The sequence below is a fragment of the Gastrolobium bilobum genome, unplaced genomic scaffold (assembly GCF_033153095.1).
Source record: "Gastrolobium bilobum isolate Gb01-03AN ecotype WA unplaced genomic scaffold, APGP_CSIRO_Gbil_v1 utg5873, whole genome shotgun sequence".
Lineage (NCBI taxonomy): Eukaryota > Viridiplantae > Streptophyta > Magnoliopsida > Fabales > Fabaceae > Gastrolobium > Gastrolobium bilobum.
In genome coordinates this window covers 16,683-34,084 of record NW_026898064.1, presented here as the reverse complement: position 1 = coordinate 34,084, position 17,402 = coordinate 16,683, and the positions used below count along the sequence as shown (strand labels likewise).

At 32.4% G+C, this 17,402-nt stretch overlaps 2 protein-coding genes across 2 annotated transcripts; one reads left to right on the top strand and one right to left on the bottom strand.

Annotated features, from left to right (window-relative positions):
- Positions 1–1,645: 1,645 nt before the first annotated feature.
- LOC133312500 (uncharacterized) lies at positions 1,646–5,868 on the bottom strand. The gene is made up of 5 exons (XM_061513708.1): positions 5,639–5,868; positions 5,340–5,472; positions 4,726–4,850; positions 4,473–4,619; positions 1,646–2,186 (listed from the first exon to the last, which is right to left on the bottom strand). The coding sequence occupies exons 1-5, from the start codon at positions 5,828–5,830 to the stop codon at positions 2,055–2,057; spliced, it is 729 nt and encodes a 242-aa protein (XP_061369692.1). The 5' UTR covers positions 5,831–5,868; the 3' UTR covers positions 1,646–2,054.
- A 9,500-nt stretch (positions 5,869–15,368) lies between these two features.
- On the top strand, positions 15,369–16,990 carry LOC133312505 (uncharacterized). Its single transcript, XM_061513716.1, has one exon. It carries the CDS (start codon positions 15,618–15,620, stop codon positions 16,425–16,427), a length of 810 nt encoding a protein of 269 aa, XP_061369700.1. The 5' UTR covers positions 15,369–15,617; the 3' UTR covers positions 16,428–16,990.
- Positions 16,991–17,402: the final 412 nt, after the last annotated feature.

The window sequence follows — 17,402 nt, the reverse complement described above, 5'->3', positions numbered from 1 at the left end:
CAGCCAAACTTGTGACGTTTCTCTACAGCAACTCAATACGGAAGCTGTCACAAATGCCATGGAGCCATATTTCCCTTAACATATGATCATCAGCATAATGGAGGGGGCCAATGATCCGTTCAAATTCAGCCCTGTAAACTGCCACACTTCCAGTTTGTCTCAGATTCATTAATTCCTGGTAGGGACTTCCACTCACCTCCAATTGAAATCGCTCCATTGCGTCTGCTCTGAAGTCTGCCCACGACGCATTAGGGCTGTCGCGCTCCCACACTTGGTACCAATTCAGAGCAGAACCTTCCAATACCACCATCACAGATTCCACCTTGTCTCTGTCTGGGATTCTATTAATTAAGAAGAATCTTTCCACCTTGTTCAGCCAGGAGTACACATCATCTCCTGAGAATCTTGGTAGATCTAGTCTTGGGCTTTGCCATCCCGTTCTACGCATGTCCGCCTCCGTCTCGAATCTATTGTCAGATTCTGTGGATTCAAGGCTCACCCTCCGTGAGCGACCACGACGACGATTTCCCTCATGATTACGGTGCCCTCTGCGATGACGGTCGTCTTGCAATAGCTGCAGTATTTCATTGAGTCTTTGTTCATTTTGCCGGAAGCGTTCCTCCACCAACGCCTCGTTGCTTCTTAGCCTCTCTTCTAAAATCTCAAATCGGTTGTCCATGTTGCGCGTCAGAACCATTCAAAGCACCCCAGATCGGAGTGCTCTGATACCAGTTGTTAAGACTGGATCAGATTGCCAGCAAAAGAAATGAAAACACAGGGGAATTTGACCCAGAACTTACTGGATTTTTTATATTGATAATGAAAACTGAATACATCTAAGAAAGAAGGAAAATAGCTTGTCTAACAATTACAATAACAAGAAGAAATGCAGAACAGCTACAGCTATGAATTGCATAAAGGAATAACGCAATGAACAGTCACGAATGCAACACTTTCGAGAGGTGTGCTCTCTCCCAAGTTCATTCCAAATCCAGCCTGCCTCTCCCTTCCATGCCACACCCTCCTTATAACCACTTACTCGCTTAAGGCAGCCACGTCAGCCCTCACATCATGTGCCTCTCCTTCCCTTCTAACTGAATTCCTTCCATCTAAAATATTCCCTGCCACCTCAGCTGACCCCCCTTGAGCTGATCCTCTGTGATGTCTTCTACTATACACCCTCAGAGGTGTCTTATCAATGCTTTTCATCAACTTGATGAGGGTGTTGCTTCTACTCATGAAAATCTGATATTTGAAGCTCGTGTTACTTGCTTTGTGAAAACAAAGGCAGACACTTATTTACAAATTTGCAGATAAGCTTTCAATTGCAGAAGCAGAGTGGGACCCTGGTGGGCACTCTTATGTTTTAGAAATCCATTGGCTTATATTTTTCACACCGTGGGATCCCGGTGATGAAGGTTACATAGCCTCATGCATTAGCTGGCCATTACATTTCAAGCAATCGGATCCCGAAAAATGATCATCACCTTGAGGACAAGGTGATTGTTAGGGGGAAAGTATTGATACGATCCTAGTCAGCAAAAGGGTATTCTGTTAGAAGGTGCAACACATGCAGAGAGTGGAATTGATCCAACCTAGTTGACGTGGCTGACTTGGATAACAGAATTGGAGAGATTGTTAAGGAGGGTTTGGTTGGTTAAACAGGGTAGTGTGCATTGTGCATTAGTGTTAAGACATCTTGGATATTGCTTGGACCTGGAATTTGGGAGAGAGTAGAGCCTCTCCAATTGCTCTACATTATCCATTTCTTCTTTCTGCATTTTTCATTACTGTTATTGAAATTCCCATAAAACTACACTGTTCTTGTTATTGTAATGTTCCTTATTGAAATACTGTAACTGTTGGTTCATATCAATATACCATTTCTCGAGGTATTATTCCAATTGTTTCTTCGGTTTGTTCTTTTGTTCCCATCAAATTGGTTGGTCTGTATCATTTATCAACAGAAAACAAGTATTCAGCAAAACCATCCTCCTTTAATGCATTATGCTCTCTTTTCAATTACTGGCAATTCTCATTTTCTTGTAGTTGTATCACTCAAGCATGGCCTTGGCAGCATCTATTAATATTGCTCTAAACTCATTTGTAGCTCGACCAAGCACCGTGTACCCTTCCTTGTCCTCCACATCCACATCTGCTCCATGTCTTATCAGAAGGAGGGCTACCTGTAAGCCGAACACAGGTCAGAAATTTATGCCCTTGAAATAACGTATGCTGCTCCACAATAACGAGACTCCAATAACAAAACTGTAGAAACATATTCCTCAGCATTGATATCAATCTACTCTCTCTATATATTAATAATTAAGTCACTAATTAAGTCAATTCTAATTTCTAAAAACCAATGTACTCCTCATCATTAACATCAATTTATTCTATGCAGATACTAAATAAATAACTAATGAAGCCAACCCCAAAACATTTCATTTGCAGATTTTGCGCAAAATTTGCAGAGTAACTCTCTTTGCAACTCAGTGCATCTAAAATCAAAAGTAGATGTCATTTAATACTCTGAATAGCTAGGTTGCATGGATATGGGCACATGTACGGGCATGGGAGGATATACCATATAGAAATATAAACAATAAAATAAATAATCATGATATAAATACAATTTCCATAATGTTCTGACCTTAAATCTTCAACAAACTGTAATATATTTATTGACATAATTATGATATATAATCTTAGAAAAAAAGTTGCTTAAAAAGAGATGTAAAATTTGGAGCTATCCCACTTAAGTCATAGCGGGCTTTTCGTTGAGAAGGGACAGAAGCACTAGGAGGGATTTTCTTTCACTAGTAGTATAGCAAATTATTTGATATCTTCTTGTGAATATGCAGGGCAATGCAGCTAGACAGCTTTCATATTTTATAAAAACTTAAATATCATGCTAGGAATATGAATTGTTCTTTTAAGTGTAAAAAAAGAAACTTATCAATTTAATATAACATAATTAGTAATGTAAGAGACTAAAATGTAAGAGACTAAGTGTGAGAACTGAGAAGAAATATGTATGAACCTTTTTATTTTTAATATAATAACCACATACGGTTTACTTTAAGGGAGCTTCCCTTCTAGGCAGAGACTGCATTCATTCGTCTATAATTATAAAGCCAAACCTTTACCATTATTCTTTTTAAAACTAGAAAAAGAAGCAATGAGACAAGATAAAATAATAAGAAAATACATCAGGAATTAGTAAAGAACAATTAGAGGACGTTTGATAGAGGAGAAACAATTTTTTAACAGGGAATCACAATTACTGGGAATATGGTGGGAAAGTAAGTTTTGTGGGAAAGTTAAAAAAAAGTTGTTTGATAGGCCGAAATAATACCGGGAAAATTGTTTTGAGTTTCCTGAGTCTATGTTTGGTTGAAGGTAAAATATTGCTAGAAAAATGGGTTGAAATTATCAAAGTAACCCTTGCCTATCAAATTTTGGCACGTTATTTCATGGATATTTGTGTCCAAATTTTCACTCCCCAATTTTTTGTTTTCCAGCTAAATCAAAATACCACCCTCAAGGTGGTATTCTCAAGTGGTAATCTGGATAAAATTTTACACACAATGTCACATTCCCATGCAAATCAGAACCATAGGCAAATTTTTTGAAAACCCCTACCAAACATGGTCTTTTTTGAATCCCATGTGAACTTTCCTAGGCAACAAAATAAAACTCCCCTGCCAAACACACCCTTAGTATTGAGCAGCTCAAGCCTGGCATTCAATGCTTCACTCCCCAATTTTTTGTTTTCCAGCTAAATCAAAATACCACCCTCAAGGTGGTATTCTCAAGTGGTAATCTGGATAAAATTTTACACACAATGTCACATTCCCATGCAAATCAGAACCATAGGCAAATTTTTTGAAAACCCCTACCAAACATGGTCTTTTTTGAATCCCATGTGAACTTTCCTAGGCAACAAAATAAAACTCCCCTGCCAAACACACCCTTAGTATTGAGCAGCTCAAGCCTGGCATTCAATGCTTCACTGTCTAATGTTAACCAGGCATTAACAAGGCCCGAACACAATTTAGTTCTAGATTAATAAGTATGAAATAATTTTCAAAAAAACATGAGGTCAGAGAAATATACTTGCATATGATTCAACTATGAACAATCAACTTAGAATCCTTATAGAAAAATTCACATGTAAAAAAAACTTATGAAATCATTAGATTATAAGAGAAGTGATAAATGGCTCAAGAAGTCATATCTAGTTAATTAATGCACAAGTAGATAGGAATTTTGCAAAAAAAATTCATTAAGCATGGTGAAGCTGCCAGAATTTAAAAAGGAAACAGAGTTATATTCCCACGATAAAAATCATACGAGGAAAAAATTCTAGACAGATTTCTGAGAAATATTGTACAAAGGAACCCTGTTAACGCATTCTTTTACAGTTGTACACACACGAGTGTGCATGCACACACAGAGAATAAGCATACCTCTTTGTTCTGGCAAATCACAGCATTCATTAGAGGAGTTTGACCAGATCTATCAACAGCATCAACCTCTGCTCCTTCTTCAATCAAAAGCTCACACAGCTCAAAATTTCCGGTGCTGGCTGCCCGATGCAATGGGGTGCAACCTACCTGATCATAGTAAAAGACATACTAAATTATTATGCATGTCATCTTTAAAAACGGATATATTGAAACTGTAATGCCGTGGATGTATCAAATCTGTCCATGCTACAACCTTGTCCTTTACATTAATCTTGGCATCATGGGAGATCAGTATTTCAGCAATCTTCAACCAACCTTTGCTGGCAGCATAGTGTAAAGCAGTGCGACCCCCATTGTTTTTCAGATTAACATCAGCTCCTACCAAAAATGAAGAACAAGAAATTCAAGATAATTGAAAAAACCTTCCTACATGGTAAATGAAATATAGTCCTGAAAGCTACTGGTCATTGGCACTGCATGTTAGTACTAGACTTGTGAAAGTTCAAGAAACATTCCACAATTTAAAACATAGAGACAAAATACAATAACAGCCTAACATATATGAAACTCAACTAACGGTCACAGCCTTTTTCAATCAAATGCTACATCAATTAAGAAGATTCCAATGTTAAGCCATAATATCGAGAAAAATACATTTCAACCCTATTCAAATATAATAAGCAATTGAAATCAGCATAACCCCGTGAGGAGGATTTAAAAAATAAAAATAAAATACCAGACTATATGTATAATATAACACCTTTTTAAAACGAACTTAATAGTCTCAGGGAACAAACATTAATCACTTAATCCACTTAGCTTACAGTTCAATCAATTTTGAGAAACAGAAGATAAAAAAGCATTGACCTTTGCTCAACAAAATCTCCATTATCTCCAAACTCCCAATGCTGGCAGCAGAATGAAGCGGTGCCCACCCTTCTTCATCTGCACTATTTATCACACGACCCGATGCATCAGCAGATGACAGTATCTTCACCACCTGATAAATTCCCATCCATAACAATGAAGACAATAATCTTCCAATTTTAAGTAAGATGACAGTATTCACTTGCTAGAAACCCTAATTTCGGATTCTGGTCTAAATGCAAAAAGAAGATATTTTTATAGCAATTGAAGTAAGAGGGGTGAGGGGGATGAAAAGGTACCTGTGAGTGACCGGAAGAAGCGGCGACGTGAAGAAGGGAGCGAGCGTCTTCGTTCCTAAGAGAGAGGGCTTTGGAGAGGGTTTCTGGTGACAGTGCTTCGAAGATTGAGGAGTCACCATCTTCAGCAGCTTTGAATAGGTCCTTCTCTTTCATGTCTTGTGGCTTCTTCTCAGTGTCTACTTCCATCTCCATTTCCTAACCTCTTCGAATTTTACCCTAGACCAAATAAACTATTCTTCTTTTCTTTTAAAGGAGAATATTATTTATGTAGATAAGTATATTATAACTACCAAAAAAATTTATTAGTAAGTTACTACTCATCATATCATCATTGGATTAAAGAAAAATAATGTTAGATTTTTTTTTAAGAAAGATAAAAATTAAAATGTTAGTCTAACGGTAATTAGATATATAATAAGTTGATACTGAAAATTTTTGAAGAATACCTCTTTTTTTCATATAGAAACATATGTTTTTTTAAGGGGTTTATATTTATAATGTAACATGATACAATCACTTACACACATAATATTTTGTTGGACTCATATTTTTTGAAAAAAAAAACAAAAACACAAAAAACGAATTTCTATATCGTAACCTAATCACTTTTCTTAACAAGTAACTTTTATAAAACTTTTTTTTAAAGGGGTTTATTAATCTCTCTCGGTATGAAATACTTTGTCTCGTGCGATAAACATAATTATGTGGTGGGACCATTTATTTATTAGAAAAAAAAAACACAAAAATCGAAGAATTCATATGAAAATATATATTTTGCAGAGAATAGTTTTTACCTTTTTTAAATAATGAATTCCATTAAATAATTTCAGTTTATAGGAGAAGAAATGCCAGACACAACATAATCGTGGGGTCTATTGAAACGAGAAAAGAAAAAAATTAAAAATGGAATCCACACTTTTGTTATATTAGCAAGAGATGCATTTCTTCTCTTGTAATAGAAGAAATGCATTACCCTTGTACAGGAAAAGAAATGCATCTCTTACAAACATAACATAATGGTGCTATCCACTGAAAAAAAAAAAATTAAAAATGGTACCCACACCATTTGCTGCTTTGCACGAAATACATTTCTTCTCGCGAAAGAGGAGATGCATTACCCTTACTTTTTAATTTTTATATAATAATATTTACATTAAATTTATTCATCAATAAAAAATACATTATTAATAATTTTTTTAAATGTAAAATTATAACTATTAATTAATAATTTCACATAATAAAATTTAAATTTTTTATAAATTATCATGTACGTCATATATTTACTACAATTTTTTAAACAATTAAGTGTTTCAGTACATTGGTTGTATACTTGTATTGCTGCCTAAAAATGATGCCTATAATCCCTCACATCACACAGTCATCCCTTCAAGTTTTCCTTTTAAACAAAGAAAGAAGAAAATAAATGAATTTAATTACCCAAAAAAAATGAAATTTTGTTCTTCTGCAGCCTTGGGGCTGTTAAAATTGTGGCAATGGCTGCAGCTGCTTATATTTCTACAATATTGATATTCTTACAATTCATTTTGTACACTTTTCCTCTACACCTCCCTTTTATTAAAAAAAAAAAAAATTTACTTTTTTTTTCATAATAAAAGAAAAGTGTAGAAGATCAGAATAGAAAATAAAGTGTAGGAGTAACATTATTGATCTCTAAGCAAACATAGTTTTGTTGGAAAATTCTGCTGGAGAAAGACCTCGTTTCTGAGATCATCTGAAAACATTATAAGAGGAGGTTGTGATAAAAAAGGTGACGTCATATCTAACAGGTTTGCTCAGTGGGGTGACCCAGGAGCACAAAGTAAATTAGATATATACATATAGACACACATACCAATAGAGTTGATATGGCAGTCCAAACCAATCCACCCTGTGCTCCCGGTTTCACACCTCTGAGATGAACCATGTACTGGGATTTGGGAGGAACATTTCAATCAGTAAAACAGCACATTAACTTTCTTGCTTCAGGATGTTAATTTCTTTTTTATATGAATATGGTTGGGTGTCATAAAACCTCATGTCCTGTCACGGATTCACTATGTTGTCATTTGTAAAACAGCACATAGTTTTCTGAGTTTGATTTTTATTTTTATATTATATATGTTCGAGACTTTGAGTGATATAATAGTCTCATTCTCATATCATGTCACTGACATAATATGTTGTCATTCTATCGACACCATGAGAGAGATGTTATCATTTTTCCTATATCATTGAAAATTGTGGCGTAGCTTACCTTGAAATAAGTAAGTAGAGAAACATGATGTTGTCATATCTAATTAGGGCATTCTTACCTTGAAATAAGAAAAGTACGGAAAAATGATGTTGTCATTTCTAAGGGCATTGGCAAGTGAGACTATTTTCATATTTGAATTTCAAATCAAACCCACAATTGAACATTTGAACCACATCAAAAACAGGCCCAAAACTTACATACACTTTAGCACACCACCATTCTCAGCCTTTCCCCCCAAGCCCAACTTCCAAAATCAAATGTCCCAGGCTGCACGAGCATTTGCTTAAAAATTAATAAGGTTGGGTTTAATCTCCAAGAGTATAAGTAATTGAGTCATTAATTATTTTTTTATGTTGTTATCTATTTGATGACCAATATATAAGATTAAAACTTTTGTGATATTTCTAAATAGAATAATATAAAATTTTATTATAATATCGTTTGTGTTATGAATTTGTTTTACGCTAATAGATATTAGATATAAGGATAGGGATTATGAGTTTTTTTTTTAAATTATGTCAACAAAATTTTATAACCTGATTTACTAAATTAAAAATTAGAGATTTGTGTTGTCTTATTTTTTTTATTTTATTTTTTGGCTCAAATGTCTTAATTTGTTTTTTATTCAATACTTATAACACTTGAACAATTAAACAAAAAATATATTTTTTGTGCTATATTATCTCTTATATCTTAGTAAATGAATCGCACCTGTAAGATATTAATAGAAAGTTACATGATATTCATTTTTCATTCTAAAATTTTCTCAAATAGGAATAATATTTATTTAAAATAAAAACTTATTTTCTTGTTTTTCTTTTGGATAAATTCTTGTTTTTATTTTCTCTGACTTCAAACTCCTTTGTCAAAATCTGACTTGAGTGAAATAAGACAAAGAAGGTGTTCATGTCTCCAATCGAGAATTTTATGATTTTTTTTTCACGGATAGGAACTTTAAGGAAGGATTTTTATTTATTTTTTAAGTTAGATCAATACATAAGTTGTAATAATAATGGAAAAGTTTAAAAATTCCCCATTTTCCCCCCTCTGATTTACCATTTTATCATTTATCTCCTTATATATATTTTTTATCACTTGCTTCTCTTGTGATTTTTTCCATTCAAGTACATCTTTTTTTTTTTGGTAAAACCATTCAAGTACATCTTTAACAGTATTAGTAATTGAATTAATTTACTCATTTTACATCAAAACATTTTTTTTCTTGCCTTTGTGTGTGACTATTGATATAAGTTTTAGAGGTTACGTTATAGAATTGGTGGCAGCCATATCCAGTGTTTGAGGTGATGGGTTGTATTTGATTGACAGACAATTGCTATGAGAATTGTCAATGCATTTTTCTATGGACACTGACCTCGTGGTCAGAAATTATGTGAATCTTCCTCAATATGTAATATTCTTGGGCTATAGAAGAATCTAATGTAGTGTTCAAAATACTATATGGTATGTATATAAAGAGTTTTAGTCCATTTTCTCGTCCGTAAAGAATTGATTTAACTTGAAAGTTTAAGTTGAAATGTAATATTATATTAATGATTTTATATGTCTTAACATATTTTCTCACACGAGAGTCTGAGCTTAAAGAATGAATGATGCATTAGACTTAGTCTACCCGTACTAAGAAATTTCATAAGAGAAAATAATAGCGATGAAGATTGAACTCGTGACAACGAAGCTCTCATACCGAGTAAAGAATCAATTCAACTCAATGTAAAAAACTAATTCAATCTAAAAGCTAGCTTAAGCTGGCGAATGAAGCTATATTAATGGTTTTATATATTTTTAATATACCCCCACACACTTAGATTTGAAGGGTGGACAATACATAAACTCAACTACCTATGATAAGAAATTCCATAAGAGAAAGTGGAGGGCGGTGAGAATCGAACCAGTGACATCGAAAATTTGATACCATATAAAGAATCAATTCAATCCAAAAACTTAAATTGGTAGGTGATACTATATTAATAGTTTTTTATATCTCAACTTCTGTCATTGCCACATAATATGATTTTAAACTTGAGAATGTTGTGGGAGGTTTATAAATAAATAAAGAATTCTCAGCAAAAAATCAAAATAATATGAAATAAATTAAAAATTAGGAAATTGGGGGGTGGGGGGAGGCTTGCCTGTGACCAAGCGATGAAAGAAAAGCATAAGAGATAAGCGAGAAAAAAAAATCACAGAGAGTTTTTGAAATTTTTTCCTAATAATAAAGACTTACTGTAATACTTATGCATATCATATTAATCAAGAATAGTCGTCGAATAGAAATAAAAATCGATTTATTAGCAAGGATCGTATATAAGACATTTGATAATATAAGGGATATGATATTATGTCTATTGCTTTTCATGTTTACTCTTATCTACTCATCTCTAATACAATTGGATTAGAATCTCAAGAGAAAACATAAAAAGTAAAAGTTAGTTGAGATTATGATTTAATGGTGCTGAATATAAGTAAGTGAGGTATATATAAAAAAAAGTATGTAAAATATCATATCTCATAATTTAATCCTATAAGGTGATCCTTTTGTAGAAATTTTATAATATTTTTAGCCATTTTCTTCATGTATACTCTACCTATTTCTCTCTAACATTGTTAAATCAGAATCTCAATTAATCTTCGCTCTTTTTCTCTCCTTTTGAGATTCTAATATAACACTATTGGAGAGGAGTACGTAGTGGCGGAGCCAGGATTGGGGGAGGGGGAGGGGGAGGGAAAAAAATTGGGACTGAGGAGCTACAAAGCACGGACACGACAAATTTTTTGAATAATGCGTGTCGGACATGTGTCCGACACGAACACCCTCGGACACGCAGTTAATATTTTGGGACACGTGGTCAACTCTCCGACTAGTTTTTCCGACACGCAATCAACTTTTTCGGACACGTGGTCAATGCTCAGACACGTTTTTTTTTTTAGTCTTAATTTTATTTTATTAACTAAAAATAAAAAAAATCATTTATAAATCAATTTTTTTTTTATGAAATTTGACATGAAAAATTAAGAAGGTACGAAAAATTATTTTTGTTTATATTTATGTTATGAGATTTGAATATTTGATTGGTTATATGACTTATTATGGACTGTTATATCTATTAAATATAAATTATATTATATATATTAATTATTTAATATCAAAACGTGTCCTAACGTGTTGAAATATACCATTTTTTAGAATTAACATGTCGACGTGTCGTGTCGTGTCCCGTGTCAGTGTCCGTGCATCATAGCATAACTGAGGAGCATCATATCAGGAATTTTTTTTCTCTGTTCTCTTTATGTTTTCCTTCCAACATGCATCTCTGTGTTTTCTTCTATTTTGAAACCGACCTATATTAAGAAAACCTTTCATGTTAAAAGCCAACGCCCCTTCTTGTGCTGAGCAATTTTTTCATCCAAAGAAACCCTAATAATTAGTTTCTCATATGACCCAATCAGAAAAGGAACTTTTGCTCCCATATTTCAGTGCCAAAAAGATGCCTCCTCCTCCATTGCAATGCCAGCTTTGTCCATTGCCAAAGAATGATGAGATCCACTTTTGGGGACCCAATCCTAGCCCCCTGGCTGAGTCACTGTTTGCATTTATCATCAATAAAAATATTTTTTCAAATTTTGGAGGGACAACCGTTCATCCAAACTTTCCCCTGACTCTGCTCCGGGGAGCACACAAAGTTGGTATAAAAAAATAGACATAACATGTTATATATATTGGTAATATAATAACTTTGCTCTCTTATTAATATTAACAAGTGTTAATTATCATATACTAATTCTAAAGTAAAATTTAATAATTTAAAATGTAAGAGTACCATATGTCGGCCATACCATAAAAGCTACCCACTCAAATAGCTTTTGGGCCAGACCGCATTGCTGTAAGAGTTAATATCATTAAATGTGTAGTACCAAAAAAAATAATATATATCATTAAATGTGATTCAGTTTCCACAATAAAAAGTTTTCACAATTTTTAATAAGTTATTTTCTTTTACATAATAAAAATATTCACTTAAATACATTTTTTTTTATATTTTTTCAAACAAGTAAAAAACATTTAAAAAAAATATAACTAACTACCTACATGGCTACATATATATATATATATAGAAAATTTATATTTGTTATACTTTTTTTTTGTCATAATAGATTCTATTAATTTTTCCTCTCTTTTATGATTATATTGAGATCTGTGACAGAAAAAAAAATTAAAACAAAAAAAACATTAAACTCATACAAGAAAACGTGGCTGACTTAAAACCATATCCTCTCCTATTGGCTTATTTGGGAATAAAAATACTGTTATTTTAATAAATAATTATGGAAATATAACTATTTTAAATCAATTTAAGGATCTATTTTATTTATTTACATCTAAACGAGACATTTATGTCTTTTCTAGACATAACCACTCCTAATATTAACATGTGGTACAAAAAAGCTAATAGTTTCACTGAAAAACTTCAAAAGGTAATAATTTTTTACTTAAGTATTTGAATCAGGTAAATTTTTTGTGATATCAGATGATTTTACGTGGAATCAAAAAAAATTTATCTAATTCAAACTCTCGAATCAAAAATTATAATCTTACAAAATTTTACTGTCAAACTGTTAATTTTTTATGCCAAATAATACCAGGAGTGGTCACACCCTAGAAAAGGTATAAATGTATCATGGATTACGTCGTAACGGGTGAATGAACTGCTCCAAATTGAACTAAATGAGTGTCATAAATTCCTAAATTGGTTAAAAAAAACTCTATTTTCATAATTGTTTATTAAAATAATAATATTTTAATTTTCTTTTTCCGGCTTATCCATTCAATGCTCATTTATTTCTCCAACTATACATGACATGTAGCTAAAAAGACGAAGACTTTCAGAGCATCCCTTCGGTTCTGAATCTTAACATCCCGCGTAATGCTTTTCCAAAAATAAAATCCGGTGCCTTAAAATTACGTATGTATCCCCAATATATAAGATTAAAAATAGTGATATTTATAAATAGAATAATACAAGATTTATTACTATATCATTTGTGTTATGAATTTGTTTTACGCTAGTAGAGATTACTGGCCGAACCAAAAAATCGATAATTAAATAATCAAAAATTAAAAATTATAAATTGGATTAGATCGATTTTCGGATTGATTGATGAAAATCGATCCAATTCAAATTGATCCAATATATTAATTCTCCTCTACCTACTTGGATTTTTCCCAAATCATAGCCCAAAAATTTCTAAACCCAAGATTCATTAACCTATCAACTAAACCAAAAAAAAAAAATCCTATGTTACCAAAAAAAAAAAATTCTAGTCACATCTTATTAAAAAAATTTAATCTGTGTAGAGTTTCATATCTCATTGTCAAAAAAAAAAAAACCTATGTTATTGTTTACAGATGCTTGTATTTCAAAAAAAATTTACAAAGTTAATATATACAAAAGATGTTATTTGCACAATAATCATAAACAAATTTTAGGATTTTCAAAAATTGAAAACCGATCCAGTCCAAACCGAAAAAAATTGGATTGGATCGGATAAAAAAAAAATCCAAACCGAATGGATGATTACATGATCAAACCGAAAGAATTGGATTAGATGATTTTTGCTTCCAAAATCGATCCAATCCAAATCACGAACACCCTAGATATTAGATAGAAGGATAGGGATTGTGAGTTTTTTTTTAATTATGTCAACAAAATTTTATAACCTGATTTAATAAATTACAAATTTAGAGATTTGTGTTGTCTTAATTCTTTTTTATTCAATCGAACAATTAAACAAAAGAAATTTTGTGCTATATTATCTCTTATATTTTAGTAGATGAATCGTACCTGTAAGATATTAATAGAAAGTTACATGATATTCATTTTTTCATTTTAAAATTTTCTCAAATGGGAATAATATTTATTTAAAATAAAAACTTATTTTCTTGTTTTTCTTTTTTTGTTTTGGATAAATTCTTATTTTTTTTTCCCCTAAGTTCAAACTCCTTTGTCAAAACCTGACTTTAGTGAAATAAGATAAAGAAAGTGTTCATGTCTCTAATCGAGAATTTAATGATTTTTTTTTTTCACGAATAAGAACTTTAAGCAAGGATTTTTATTTTATTTTATTTTTAAATTAGATCAATACAGAAGTTGTAATAGTAATGGAAAAGTTTAAAAATTCCCCTCTAACTTACTCTTTTATCATATTTCTCCTTTTTCTTTATCACTTACTGTTGAAGTATAAAACTGATGCAACGTCTAGTTGATGTGTATAATTGCGTGCAGTTAATTTAGCTAGCTAATGTGGAGTTTGTTAATTGGTTCCTAGATTTTAGGAGGTTAGTTGAACTTTGTTATTAGTTTCCTTTAGTTCATTTTTATTTCGTGTCTTGTATCTGAAAGTGTATATATGTAATGATTCATTGATGATAATATTCAGATTACAGATCCATGAAATATACCAATCTTCACTTTCATAAGATGGTATCTGAGCTTCTCAAGAAGCTTTGATTCTCCTCCGCTAAGGTGTTGTCATCTAATGCTTATAGAATTATACAAAATGTTGCTGGCATAATCAAAATAATAATATTCATAACTATGTTAAGCTTTTGTTTTTATTATATCTAAAATCAAAGTTTCTCTTTTATATCTAAGTAAAGGTTCTACCTTTTTATTACCAAAAAAAAAAAAAAAAAAAAGGTTCTACCTTTATTCCGATGCTAAGATTCTATGTTTATATTCCAAGCTAAGATTTGACCTTTATGTCTTAGCTAAAATTCTACGCTGATGATCATGAATATATGTTATGTTCTATTTTTATGCTGTCACTTTGTTAAAATCTATTCTGAATTGAGAGTTAAAGTACTTTTACAAATGGTCCACTTTACTTGCATCTTAACCAACCACCTCAAGTTAAAAGCAAGATATCCGACAAAACAAATCTGCAAAAATAAAACAAATGCTGATGCTGTTTCAACTAATATTTCAACCAATAACCTCTTTCAAATATATACAACCATAGAATCTAATTTACGTTGCTGCTAATCTTATCTTATAAGAGGAAAAAACTCTCTCCCAAGCAGAGAAGAAATGTTTATTAATATATAATTAGGAAAAAATGTTTCTCATTTTAAATGACATAAAATTATGTCATTTTAAGAGAGAGATAGACACGAAATAATTTTTTTATTTAAATTTTAAATTAAAAAAATCATTCACTTTCTCTCTCCTATGATTTCTATTTTTTTGTGTCTATCTCTCTCCTAAAATGAGATAACTTATGTCATTTAAAACGACAAACAACAAACCCATATAATTATAATTCAAGGAGACAACACCACAAGGAAGCAAATTAAGAACAACGAAAGATTGTTTACCAAAAAAAAAAAAAAAAAAACAATGAAGATCCTCGTCAGACTCAAGTTGATAAAGCATTGACACGTGACAAAACAAAGAGCAACCAAGTTGATAAAGCATTCAATGAAGAGACCAACACTTGGGGAAGATAAGGTCAAAAGCCCTTACCGACACCACAACTTAATTTCCGCAAAGAAAAAGGATAGACCCCACATTATCTACCTTCACTTCAACCACAATTTCCAATGAATTTTTTTTTTAGCATAGTTTTCCCCTACAAATACCGAACCCCATTTTCTTGCACATCTCATATCCAAGCTAAGTATTCAATATATTCCAACAACAACACATTACAATGGATTCTGATAACTACAACAACAACAACTCCTCCTATGGCGGTGGTCAAGGGCAGCAAGAGCGTCATTCAAGCAGCGAGCTGTTCTCCTCCGCGAAGGTGTTGTCCGATGCAGCTTTCGGCCATGGCGGCTCTGACAAGATTGACAGATCCAAGGTCGCTGATGCTGCTGGTGATATTCTAGACGCTGCTGGTCAATATGGCAAGCTTGATGACAAGGGCATTGGAAAATACGTTGACAAGGCTGCTGATTATCTCCACCAGTTTGAAAACTCCTCCGCCAACACTGGCCGTTCTTCTCACGGTGGTCATGGTGGCGATGGCCGTTCCGGCGGTGGTTATGGGAATAACAATAATAATGACCGTTCTGATAGTGGGTTTGGGAACAATGAACGTTCTGAGAGTGAATATGGACGTTCTGGCGGTGGTTATGGGAATAATAATAATGAACGTTCTGAAAGTGGTTACGGACGTTCTGGTGGCGGTTATGATGATAACCGTTCTGGTGGTAGTTATGGAAATAACGAACGTTCTGAGAGCGGTTATGATGATAACCGTTCTGGTACTGGTGGTGGTTATGGGAATAACGAACGTTCTGAGAGTGGTTATGGACGTTCTGGTGCTGGTTATGATGATAACCGTTCTGGCACCGGTGGTTATGGTGATGGAGGCCGTTCTGGTGGTGGTGGTTATGGGGATGAACGTTCCGGAAGTGGTTATGGGAATGAGCGTGAAGATCGTTCTGGTGGAGGGTATGGTAGGGATGGACGTGATGGTCGCTCTGGAGGTGGATATGGTTATGGAGATTAGAACATTGAAGCTTTCTTCTGAAAGCACTGATTTTAGAAAATATAAATATTATGATAAGGGCTATGTATTATAGTCCTTAGATAGTACTAATAATGTGTAATTTTACAGATTTTTGTTTTGGTTGAAGACACTGATGGTGGCTGTGTGTGTATATGCTGTCACGATTGAGTTTTAAGTTTTTGTATTTTGTATTAATAGTTTTCTACATCCCATCTTTGTTTGTTGCTTGGTACATAGCAACATTCTACCATGGCAATATGTTTTTGTATTTCACGTTGTAATAAAATAAACTACAGAATTATTGTATATCTCGTTAAGGTTATTTTAGCGTTGTTAAATGTTAAATCCAACCCAGGCATTAATCCGGTGAGGGTATTGAGTTACTGGATTATTGGTAAGACTAGTTGATTCATTTATAAATAAGGTTTGGTGTTTGTCATTTTAAATGACGTAAGTTATGTCATTTTAGGAGAGAAAATGAGTGATTTTTTTTTAATTTAAAATTCAAATTTTCTGTGTATGTATCTCTCTTAAAATGACATAACTTTCTGTCATTTAAAATAACAAACACTTTTCCCATATAAATATAATAAATATATATAAATTTAAATATATTCTCCATATTTAAGATAAATATATTTAAGATAAGTTAAACAATATTCACTAAATAAGCTCAAAAATTATTCAATAAAATTTGTATAATTTCATAATTAATTAATAAATTATAAAAAATAAGCACAACTAAATAAAAATGCATGTTCTTATGTTATTATTATGCTATGGTGCCAAAGTTCTCTTCTATGATGCACGGATACGGACACGGGACACGACACGACACGACGCGACGACACGTTAATTCTAAAAAATGACATATTTGGACACGTTTTGATATTAAATAAAAATTTTAATATATTATTATATTTAATACACATAAGAGTTCATAATAAGTCATATAACCAATCAAATATTTAAATT